The following is a 12,277-nucleotide window of genomic DNA, read 5'->3' as shown; positions in this document are numbered from 1 at the left end:
CTGATATTTTAGGTGGTCCATTTAGTTGCATAACTTTATGGAGCAGTTTTGATTAATTTTCAGATTTGCTGTCGAGTCAGGTGTGTAAGCTGCAGGTACACAGTATACATTTGGTAGCATTTCCTTTTAATTAAAGTAATGTTTTAGGGGGATTTTTTTTGTTTTTTAATGTAGTCTCAAAATAGTGGAGAATTGCTTTTCTGTTTCACAACATAAATTAGATGCCGTGCTAAATTCAAATTTAAATTTGTAAATGGTCTAATTTCAGGGTGTGAGGTTGCCTTTAAAACCAAAGCAAAATGAGTCCAGTCTTCAGCCATCTTCTAAAAGAGCAAGGTAAGATTAACTAACAATAAGTGGCAATACTCATTAATTTACTTTTCCACAGAACTGTAAGCTGGCCATCCGTATAGTGCCATACTGTGCCCTGCCAACTGGAATAACTGCAACATATTTTGTATGTTGCCAGCTACTCGATTTGATGTCTGAAGGAGTAGAACATAACTAGAGATAGACATTGTAAGGGAACAGGGGAAAAACAGAAAAGGGAAAATAGGAAGAAGAATTGGAAAAATGGAGGAAGGTTTTGTAAAACTTTAGAAGTGGGAAACTTCCCATGAGAAGAAAGAAAAATAGGAGATTTAGGCACTGTAACATATAGGAGTCTAGTCATGGGACAGAATTTGTTGTGCTAAATGTTTAGTTTTAATACAAAAAGTTGTTTTGTGCTTAAGTTACAAGTTCATAAACAGCCCACAGCAAGCAAGAGAGTACAAGAGAGTAAGTGAAGCAATACTAACCTACATGACAATCAGTGGATTTTCCCTGATATCAGGTATCAGCCTTCTGGTATTGTTGTATTTTTTTGTTTGTTTGTTTGGGCTTTTTTGTAGGCTTTGCTGCATAGAGAATCATTTGAAGGGGATTGGTACATTTTATATGATAATTCAAATGAGAAATGAAAAGAACAAGAAGAAAGATAAAATATATGTAAAGACAAATAGAAACATAAGGAAAAAGAGAATGTACTAAAACAACTGGCAGATAATAAACTGTCTTCATAATTGATAACTTTGAGCCATTTTTGATTAGAAAAGACTCAGGAACTTTTAATGGATCTTTAAAGTATCTTCTAAGAAGTTGTTTTGATGTTTTCAAAACTTCTTAGATAATGGAGTGATCTCTTAAACGTTCAATTTTCATATCGCAGTCTGTGTGCCAGATACTTAGGCTTGCAGTTAATAGCACAGTTATATTGCAAGACTGGTTTAAAAACTCAGGTACTTTTTTCTCCCACCCTATCTCACCAGAACATACCTGGCATTCACCAAAAAGCTAACAATTATTTGTAAGGGTAAAGCATGCTACTTCAAAATTTAAGTAAAGTAGCCAGAGAATCAGGTGAATGTTTAGAGGAATACTTCATCTTGAGAAGCTATTCTGGAGATTGACAGTTGCTGGATTAGTCTTAATTCATGATTTTTCACTAGTTTAAGCGTGTCTTGTTCTCAGCATAGCATTTTTTTCTTCAGAAGACTGAGCCTACCTAATTTTTATTCATTTAAGTATTTCCATCAGTAAAAGTTGCAAGAGTGGTCTGGTTTTAAAATAATAGTAATACAGTGGAATGTGAAGTTGGGCCAAAGCTATATTTCACGTATTTTCTAGGATTGAGGACCTACCACCACCTACTAAAAAACTCACCCCAGAGCTGACCCCAATGGTGCTCTTCACAGGATTTGAACCTATGCAAGTTCAACAATATATCAAGGTGACTTTCACACTTATCTCTTAGGAGCTATATTAGAGTATCTGATAACTTTTTTTCTGACATTTGAATTTCTGTTTTGTAAGACTTTATTAGCAATATCTAATGAATTAAAAAAACAGGTTGAGATTAGAGTGTAGATTTATGTGAACTTAGTTTTATTTGATAACTGTTCCTAATTTTGCCTTAGTTAATGGCGTTGTGCTTCTGCAATACCTTTTCTTTCTGTATGTATGTATTTTTAAAAGGCAAGGAGGCCCCTTCCACAATAGTTCTTAAATCAGCAAACTTCATGACCAAATTTAAGTGAGGAAAGAAGTGATAGTCATACTCAAGATCAGACTCGAGATTCTTCTAGCATAGTTGTTGTGTCTGTAATTCCAAATACTTCAAAGAAAGTTGGTGACAGAGCTTATGGCAGATGTGAAATAATGTTTTCCTTCGGAGGTTTTGTTTACTTCTCTAATAAAGCTCTTCTAAAACTTTGAATAACTTAAAATGGTTTTTTTAGCAGTATCAAAATCTAGTCCCTCTTTGAACCTCAATAATTACAAAATACTTGGACTAAAAGAACTTTTCATTTATATTATTTGTCACATATTGGCTGATGTTTGTAATTTTTTTCAACTGATGACCTCAGTAGTGCATGAAAGATCCTGCTACTGATGCCTCCTCCAGAAAATCAAAATTAAACAAGGAGTAGTTTGAGTCTGCTGCATTGCTTAGAAATATGCATCACTTCAGTCATGTTGAAAAATAACTAATACCTTCTTTGTTATACGTAAACTTATTTTTTGAGTAGCTGCAGTCTGTAGTTTTTTTTTCCCTTGCAATGTTTGCGTTTGAAACGTCATATTTAATATTTTGTAATATAAAATATTTTTTGGCATATCCCATACTGTGCCAGTGACAGCTCCTCCTTTTCTGTCATGTTGGTATCAGGTTTATTGTATGGAGAATCTGTTTTGGTAACAGCTATGGCTCACAAATATAAAAATGAACTTCAGCCTCAAGACATGTGAAGTTTAAGCCAAACTTGACAGTGATGATACCATTAAGATCTTCCAGAGTTTGGATACCTTCCTGAGGCTGGAGACCACCATCTTCTTGAGAGGGTGGGATAGTCTTTTTTCCTCTATTCCCAAAGGGCTCTTTGAAAACCAGAATGCAAGTCTGTCAAGATCTGCACTCATAGGTATACAGTTTTGAGGTGAACATATATTAACTGTGAAAATAACAGCCTTTGCCTGTCATAAGTATGCAAGTTTAGTATTTACAGGGGCTTTATGTGTACCCTGAAGAAAATAAGTACTAGAGAGGCTCAGTGTCAGTGAATAGTATTCCTGTATCTTGTCTTTACAGTCAAAGTAAGCAAGCATAGTAAAGAAGAACTTCAAACATTTTCCCTGTCTTATTCTCTTGTTTATTATTGTCAGAGCAATAGAGGACAGAGCAATGCCAGAGACCTCTGATGGGCATCTAATAATACACCTATTAGGCCTTCTTGCTTTGGTGACTCCTGAGGACTGATACAATAAAGTGACTTGAGTGTCTTAAATATTCATATTTAAAGATACTTTTGGAAAAAAAAATGGAACTACATGGTGTGTAGACACTAGGTCTGTTCAGAAATTTTTGAATATTTTTGTTGCTTACATTTCTATCAGAAATAGCACTCTATGTGCAGCCTTTCTAATTCCTGTGATAAGGAGTTGATTGGTTGTATTACTAATCTGTGCAGATGATTTATATCTTAACTGAAAAGATGGCAATTGTGATAAGATAGTTTGGTAGCTTAAACCAACGAAAAAGGAATAGTCACTAATGTTAGAAATACATGAAGCATGTATTTAAGAATACATGCTTTTCATGAGATGTTTTTATTTTCTATGAAATGACTAGGAAGATCAAGTTCACTGTAACTAGTCCATATATTATACTTTCTGTAAAGGAAAATAGCAAAATTATTAAAGCTTTTGCTTACTTTGACTTAATAAAGTATTCCACTTAAAAACAAATTTGTATTTTTTTTGGTCATTCCCTCTAAAACAACCAGAAATTACAGACCTGAATGTAGCTTTCAGCCTTCAGAAGAAATTTATGCCTGGAAATACCTGAATTTTGCATGGTTGTAAATTCTGTCCTTTAATCAGCTTTAGTAAAGTAATGACTCTGATACAGAGATCTCCTATCTTTACTATTAGGAGGTGAATTTTATTTGACGTTGCTGTTGTGATTCTCCATTTTTCTTCCATTTCTAAAAGACTATTCCATTCTAATTTGTATTTTGTACATCTTTCAGAAACTGTATATCCTTGGGGGTGAAGTAGCAGAATCTGCCCAGAAATGCACCCATCTGATTGCCAGTAAAGTGACCCGTACTGTCAAGTTCCTGACGGCAATTTCAGTAGTCAAGCACATAGTAACTCCAGAATGGTTAGAGGAGTGTTTCAAATGCCAGAAGTTTGTTGGTAAGCTAAATTATTATAAATTTATTTAGTAAACTTAAGGATGGTTAGATGCTTGATTTTGGTGTGCAAAGATGGAATGTATACTTAAGTATTTATTGTTTTGACTTTTGACTATAGTATCTTTTGCCAGCTTTCTAAAGAGTGCAGTATTGAAATGGGGATTTTAAGTTTATAACAAGTCTGGTTATCATAGCTCATAACCCATGGAGAATTACTGACAAAGTTTAAATAATTATACTGACAAGTAGCTTGTATTTCACTCAAAGTAGAAGTTTGTTGATATGGTTAAATAATGCTGTCAGTTTCCATTTTCTTTAATACATTTCCTTTAATTTGCTTTAATGCCTTTAAGTGAAGTGAAAGTATTTTTTTTGTTTGAGTGATTAAATCTCATTTATTGATTTTTTTTTCTTATGATTGCAGTACTATGTAAACCCAAGATGATTTTGATTTCAATATTTTTTTCTAAGACTTAAATCTGTGGATAATTTTTAACTAACTAATAAACTAGCAAACGTGTTTATAAATGTGGAGAAGATAACATGCTTGACTCAGTGTCAGTGAATTGAGAAATCAGCCCACTTGAGATCTATTAGAACACAAAGAAGATTGGGGGTTTAGAAGGATAACTCTTCTGATCTAATACTTGAAGTACTTTACTTGTCTACTGAAATGTAGTGGATTTCTAACTAATGGGCTGCTTTCACTTCTGTACAAAAATGGAAAACATGGCAACATTTTAGAAAAACTGTCATACTGTTTTTCTTCGTTTTACAGATAAGTATTAATGCCATCTCATGCAGTTTGTTGGAATTGTCTATGAGAAAACATACCTCTTCTCCGTATAAAGATTTTTGCTCTTTAAACCTAAATGTTTTGAACTATACCTGATTTAGGAATTAATTTAATAAAGCTTTTTGTGGAGAAGTGAAGTTAAGACTGAAATTCCCATGCAAAAAGAAATCAGCTAAGTAAGAAGGCAAGGAAAATGGCAATCTTTCCATCTCTGTGGTTAAGGCTGTGTAAGGACGTGAAGTCAGTTTTGGGGTTCTGACACAGATTGTCACGGTGATTTGAACATAATCTTTCTGCTCCTTTGTGGAGACTCAACAACTAAAAATTCTTAAGTTTCTCCAATAAGTTAGGAAAGGGGACTTTTTAGGACAGTGGATGTTGCCAGATAAATAAGTGTAAAATACATGCACACTTAAGTTTTTCTGCAAGAAACTGTAGGTCATCCTTATAAGAAGTATAATATGAAAGGGGTATTATCTTATAATCATGTTAAAATAAATATGTTTTTAGTAAGTAATGACCATTATTTTCTAATCTGATTCAGCATAAGATAGGCTGTACTTTTTTTTTTTTTAAAAAAAACTCTTTCCTGTGTTACATCATCAGTCTTTCTTTTTCAGATGAGCAGAACTTCGTGCTCAGAGATGCTGAAGCTGAGGTTCTTTTCTGCTTTAGTTTAGAGGAGTCTCTAAAGAGAGCACAAGTAGCTCCCCTCTTTAAGGTATGCAGTTTATAAAGGCATTTAAATGCTTGGACCTTTTCAACCTAACTTTCAGCTTTGGGACCACAGCCTCGTAGCTGAGGACAATAAAACAGACTAGCATATCATGTGAAGCATTTACTGTAAGTTTTAGTTTTGGCATTATGCCTGTCTCCTGCCTGACCATCCTTGAGATGGATATAGCATCTAAGCCCTTTGAGTGACAAGTACCAATAGAAGTGAACAAAATATGCTCAGCATCGTTACAGTATTTGACCCCTCACAAAATCTAGGAGACTGCTGCTTTATTTGTAAAATGCCACTAGCACTTGCCCAGAAAATGAAAGACCAAGTTTGCACTTCAGCCTCAGGGAGTTCTACTCTGATACGCCTTGAAGACTGCACTTGCACCACACTGCTTGTTAAGATGATGTGAGACAGTCTTCATAGCTCCTGTTAAAATTATGCTACTGTGCAGAGACGAATGTAAAGATCCAAGTTTCTAGAGGTTCTTCAGCCTAATTGAATTTGAGGTGCTTTCTTGGGGCAAGCCACCCATAAAGGGGATTTTTATAGCACCTGATGAATAAGCACCTAAGTCTTGCATTAAAGCTATTACATTTCACTCAGTTCTGCAATCTAAATAGCAAGATTTTGTTTATTCTTGGATGGTAAAAAAAAAAAAACTGCTTTATGATTTGATCACTTGTATCAATCTCAGCGAAGTAGTAGGATTCTTGTTGTCAGAAAGTAATACATTGGCTATTAATCAAAAACTGAAATTGAAGAGTTCTTTTGCAGTCCTTTAAGCATCCTTGCATTTGAAGCAAGGAGGATTGTTCTACTTCTGCATCTCACCAACCTAGGTTTTCTTTTTTTTTTAAAAAAATCTTAATTTAACCATTGGTCATTTGAAGGTTTCCTAGCTGTTATTTTAAGTGTTGTAATAGGCACACCTAAGCTGTTCAGATTTTTCCAAAATCAGGGGTTGGCATCTCCAGAGAAAACAGATCAGCAGTAATTAAACGCAACTCATCAACTGATGGATTTGTTGTGGTAGGCTACTAAAAGCTGTGAGATCTAACACCACCTGACAGCCTGCCTAGTGATTGTAGAAGATGAGAGTTGCATGATAATAAAACTTGATGTGATACACATCAGAAATCAGCTAACAAAATAACACTATTTTGTATTCTTTCTTTTCTCTTTTCAGGGAAAATATTTTTACATTACTCCTGGAATTTGTCCCAGTCTTTCCACCATGAAAGCTATTGTGGAATGTGCAGGAGGAAAAGTATTATCTAAACAGCCTTCTTTTCGAAAACTCATGGAGCATAAACAGAATAAAGTATGTGCAGTGTTGCTTTTTAAAATTAACTGAAAATATCTTACTGCATTATTGTGAGCTTACATCTTTTTTTTTTTTCATTTAGAGTTTGCCAGAGATAATCTTGATTTCCTGTGAAAATGACCTTCATTTATGTCGAGAATATTTTGCTAGAGGCATAGGTATGTATAAGCTATCAATGTAATTTGTACATTATAGCTGTTGTATTGATTTATTATTATTTTACATGTACAGATACTTGTTGAACTTTTCAGATAAAAATAGAGCAATACTTGGTCTTATCCTGCAAGCCATGGAGAAGGCTGACCCAATTGCTTGCTAGATATTTCTAATTGAGGTATTTTCTAGCCACGTCACGCCAAATATTAGTGCTGGCTTTTTCACTCTGTTATCAACAGCATATGTTACCCATTTTTTGAGTTCTAGGCTGCAGAAGTTACTACAGAACATATCCAAGCTATGTATTTTTAAAACTATTCCCATGTCTTTGTGCTGTGCTGCAATATAGCCATACTCGGTCTCTACCTGTTCTGATTTTTATTTATTTCAGTTTAAAAGAAGTGAGTCCTTTTTAATACCATACCTTCAGTTTTCAGATAAGGTTTCTCTTGCCCCCTATATACTCAAAAATAATTCGGAAGAGTTTCCTCAACAGTGCAGTAACATTGCCAGTCCTGCTCAGATTGCACTCTTCGTTGCACACAGCTTTATTACTTCATTATGTTATTGCTAAAACTTTTTCAGACCCTGCAAGAGTTGTTTAGTTTTTTCTGCATAACAGTGAACATGTGATGTCATTTTGGTGCAGCACTATACTATTACAAATATATATATATATTCTACTATATATTTTTTTCTGCAGGGTGAATATATTATTGGTCATCTTTCAATTAGTGCTCTTAAATAACGGCAGTAGAATTTTTAAGTTGTTTTGCCTTGAAGGGGAAATAGCGTAAGTTCAGTTATAACAGGAAGGCTATGGCTTGAACTTGGGACATCAGTCCTACATAAGACAAGTTTATTGTCTTGGTGTTTATCAGGTTGGTGAAAAGATTTGGGTTTTTTTCACTTTAGCTATTTTTACCTCAGTGTAAAAGCCCAGACATGCTGTATTTTTCGCTTTAGCTTTTTTACTTTAATGTAGAAACCCAGACATTCTGTATTTACTAACAGAGGCGCATGGGGAAATCTTGTATTTCCAGTGCAAGCAATGTGATGCTTGCATACTTTGTGATGGCTAGCAGGAGGGCACTGTCTGGTGGTAGGACAATGTTCATTAAAGCCTCTACGTGAAGAGCAGAAAGCTACAGAATAGCCTCTTCTGACACATATGCAGAATAAAGAATAATATCTTTATAGTGTGTAAACTTTATACGTGTTTTCAATATTTCCAGATGTCCACAATGCGGAGTTTGTCTTGACTGGAGTACTTACTCAAACACTGGACTATGAATCATATCCTTTTTGTGTAAAGGCTGTCAAAAGCGTAAGGCAGTGTGGTTTATTAAATGGTTTTCTTGATTAGAATGTAATTACTTGCATAATTTTTAGGATGTATAATGTTTGTTTACCCGATAAGAGAGTAGTTTAACACACAGATAACCAGGTTAAATTCAAAGTGGAATTAATTTCTGCTAGAAAATACTTCGATGGACAGGGGAGGCAGGATTGTCAGAATTGTATCAGTTGTAGAATTTTAAGCAGCAGGAAAAATAGTTGTCACTAGTGACTTATAGAAGTGGAGAATACCTCTACTGAAGAAGATTATAAGCCCTGCTTAATAATTGCAGTATAGGAAAATGAAAGGTTCTGTTCTGTCTTTTTGAGTGTTTTTAAAAGCTCTATTTTGCAGATATTTTTCAAAGTTGTTGTTCTTAACAAACATACATATAAATTTACTTGATGGATAGTGAAATGCCTTACTGCTTCGGAATTCTTGGAGCATTAAATCTAACCGTTCAGCCATTGTACAAAGTAACTAAAACTTCCTGTGGATGCTGTTTTCCAGCTGTTTTCCTAGGGATGATGAGCAGTTTAAAGCAGGAAAGCAAAAATAAACTGCATCTTTTTAGGATGTGTAATTTTATTATGAGGAAACATAATTTACTATGTTTTGTATTATACTACCATTTTAAAAAAAGCCCACTTTAGGTATCATGATTAGCCAGTTTTTAAGCATTTTAACATAAACAATGGTACTTCAGGCCAAAAGTGTAATTTGGATGTAAAATAAAAGGGCTTGCTGTCTATTAAATTATGGATGTTGAAGATGAAAATGTTTTGTACTTTATTTTTATTTCCTATACTCTATTTTCTTTTATATTGATATTTTGCCCACATTTTAAATAAATGTACTTTTAAATGTTTGACTCTATATTTTAGTGGTGGATCATTTTTTTGAATACTGAGCAGTTATGGCACTCTGGTAAGGGTAAACTAATCTTTTTCCGAGCAATGTAAAATTATTTTAAGCTTATTTTACCAGGTATGTTTTAATATATAAAAGCCCAGTACGTTAAAGGGAAATTGTTGTAAGTGTATAAATGTGTTTTTTACTGATACAAAGAAATAGCTTGAAGGAAGGAGCAACTATAACCCTACGTATTATGTTGTTGTGAAAACTTTTATTTGTATAGTGAGTTTTACTAAATAAATATTAAAAAACAATCTCCCAAATCTATATTCAACTTGTATTTCCTAATACACAGAGGTCTAAATAATTCAAATTTACCATTTTACCACTGAAGATTGTATAGATGAAAAATCATCCTAAAAACATACAGTCTTTAATCAGTAAGCCATTAAATGCTGATGGGGAATGCAAATATTCAGTTGTTTATATAGCATCAAGCATGTTATGGCACGTTGTGAACCATGCACAGAGCAAAAAAAAGTAAGATTAAATCTATTTTAAACTAGCTCACCGTACTTTTTCAAGCGTTTCACAATTTTGTGCAGAATCATTTTACAGAGAAGCTTTTATAAATATAGTAACATTAAACTGAGAAAAGCTGCTGTTTTGAGCTTATGCAAAGCTTTCTATGGGCAAGTTATTAATTTCAAATCTGTCTTTTGTGTCAAGGCTTAAAATATAAATCCACCTGATATTTGGCCACTTTTCCCGTTGCCTTTCTTTTCATGCCTTAGTTCAGCATGGTGCTTAAGCAAATGACAAATTCAAGCTACACAGTGAGAGTAAATTTTAAGGGGAGTGAAATCTCACTGAGGTCAATACTATGCCTATTAACTGTCTTTGCATGCATTGGGTTCTGGAGCTAACCTGATTTATTCCTGTTTTAGTACTATTATTTATTGTAAGTAATAAGAGGCTACATGATGGTGACAGTGACAGTAAAATTTCTATCAGTATCTATCAGACTATTGGTAAGGTAACAAACTGTAGAAATTTCATACTTTTGGCTCAGGATGTTTTTCAATGTATCGGAAGTTAAAATGGTGTGGAACAGGGTGGGGGAAATGGTACTTTTCCCCAAATTCCACTTACATGTAACAGCAGGGTTAAGTACTTTTTTGTTCAGCTTTTCATGGTACAATCTCCTTTTCATTACAAGATTAAGTAAAAAAATCTTCAGTGTGGAGACTTAGCTCTAGAAGTTGATAGCGTTTTTAACAGTTTTAGTTTCTGAAAGTAACAATAAATGAAAAGGAAGGAGGGGAATGTGATGGGAGTTAATCACATAATAACTGAATAACTCATTTTATTGTGGATGGGGTGTGAGAGCACCTCTGCAGAGGCCCCTGCAGAAAACATACCTCAACATATTGAGTTGAACAAACTAATTTCAAGTAGGTGTCTGCTTTTTTAGACAACTGAAGATAGGTGAGATGAATCCCACCATAAAGAACAACAGTAGTGCATTGCAAAAATACTATTTTTTTAATGGAGAAGAAGATACACCATTTTTTTTCTCTTAACAAGCTAACGAGACCTGTTGCTGTCACTTACTGCGGAATGAAACTTTTCACTGGGGGAAGAAGAAGCAGAGAAGCCAAGGTTAAATGCGTTAGCAGTTTCTGCCTTAGCAACATAAACTGCTGGACTTCGTAGTTTATTTATCCCTTTTTTAAGATTAACTTCTCCCACCTTTTCCACAACCAAGCAGTGCTGAGGATACATACATACGCCTTTGACAAAAAGAACTATAGTTAAGTGACAATATCAAGGCAATAGCATCTGAAAGATAAATTTTAATTTTGTGAAAGCTATCCAAAATACTGTCAGATATTGCACAGAGAAGCTTGAAGAAAAGCAAATGCAATCATGGAACAAATGAACCCCGTGAGAAACATGAGTGGTAAGACAGCTGTTTCAACATCAGTGGAGACGGTGTGTTTATTTAGCCAACATACAAGTATGACTGATTTGATTAACCTTTCAATTAGAGTAAAAAACAGAACCTGCCAAGAAATAGTCCTTCAAGAACCACAGGAGCTGTCTAGAGCCAACTGGCTTGCACAGATGTTGCTGTGTGTGCGATTAGTGGTCAAGAAAGGATTTGATGCAGTATTCTGATACTAGATTGCTATTATGAGCACACTTTTCTTTTAATGGAAGGGTATAATACGCAAAGCGTCCCCTATTTGATTCTGATGTCTCCTCTAATTCTCAGAAAAAAATCAAATAACTTCATTGCTTAGTTACCTTGTAGGAACTTGTCACTTCTTAACATTTGCTAGTGTTCTTTGTAGAAAACCTTCCTGATAGTTCAAAATAAATAATGAAACATTTCAAGTAAACCTTAGAGGATGTTCCACAAACATAGCATTTACAGATCCATTAAAAGTTAGGAAGATCTGTTCCTCCCTCACTGTCCTATTCCTTTCACTTGCCCTTAGTCATTAAGCAGCACTGTAGAACAGAATCATAAAAGTGAAGTTGGAAGCAACCTCTGGAGATGCGTTCAAGCATGGCAAATGCTGAAGGATGGACATTCCACAACCTCTGTGGGCGACTTGTTTCAGCACTTGGCCACCCTCCTAATAAATAAATAAACAATCCTTACATCTAATCAGAATTTCCCATCTTCCCACTTGTCTGTTGCATCTTAGCCTATTTCCTGGGGTGCATTGGGAAGAGTGTTGCCAGCAGGTTGAGGGAGGTGATCCTGCCCCTCTCCTCAGCCCTGGGGAGGCCTCAACTCGAGTGCTGTGTCCAGTTCTGGGCTCCCCAGTAC

The 12,277-nt window shown here is 34.7% G+C and overlaps 1 protein-coding gene across 2 annotated transcripts in view; it reads left to right on the top strand.

The window, feature by feature from the left end:
- Positions 1-9,411, top strand: part of PAXIP1 (PAX interacting protein 1) — a 43,079-nt gene extending 33,668 nt beyond the window's left edge. The window contains exons 14-21 of one of the 2 annotated variants that reach the window (XM_062567662.1): positions 269-336; positions 1,669-1,771; positions 4,071-4,239; positions 5,655-5,755; positions 6,948-7,082; positions 7,168-7,243; positions 8,477-8,541; positions 8,974-9,411. In XM_062567662.1, coding sequence (XP_062423646.1) covers positions 269-336; positions 1,669-1,771; positions 4,071-4,239; positions 5,655-5,755; positions 6,948-7,082; positions 7,168-7,243; positions 8,477-8,541; positions 8,974-8,985 — 729 coding nt within the window. In that variant the 3' untranslated portion in view covers positions 8,986-9,411. Of the gene's footprint in view, positions 1-268; positions 337-1,668; positions 1,772-2,710; positions 2,884-4,070; positions 4,240-5,654; positions 5,756-6,947; positions 7,083-7,167; positions 7,244-8,476; positions 8,542-8,973 lie in introns of those variants that run through there. The other variant, XR_009957393.1, reaches the window with a different exon arrangement.
- Positions 9,412-12,277: the final 2,866 nt, after the last annotated feature.

The sequence above is a fragment of the Rhea pennata genome, chromosome 2 (genome assembly GCF_028389875.1).
Source record: "Rhea pennata isolate bPtePen1 chromosome 2, bPtePen1.pri, whole genome shotgun sequence".
In the NCBI taxonomy this organism is placed as follows: Eukaryota; Metazoa; Chordata; class Aves; order Rheiformes; family Rheidae; genus Rhea; species Rhea pennata.
The sequence above is the reverse complement of the archived record's forward strand: the minus strand, read 5'-3'. Positions and strand labels throughout refer to the sequence as shown.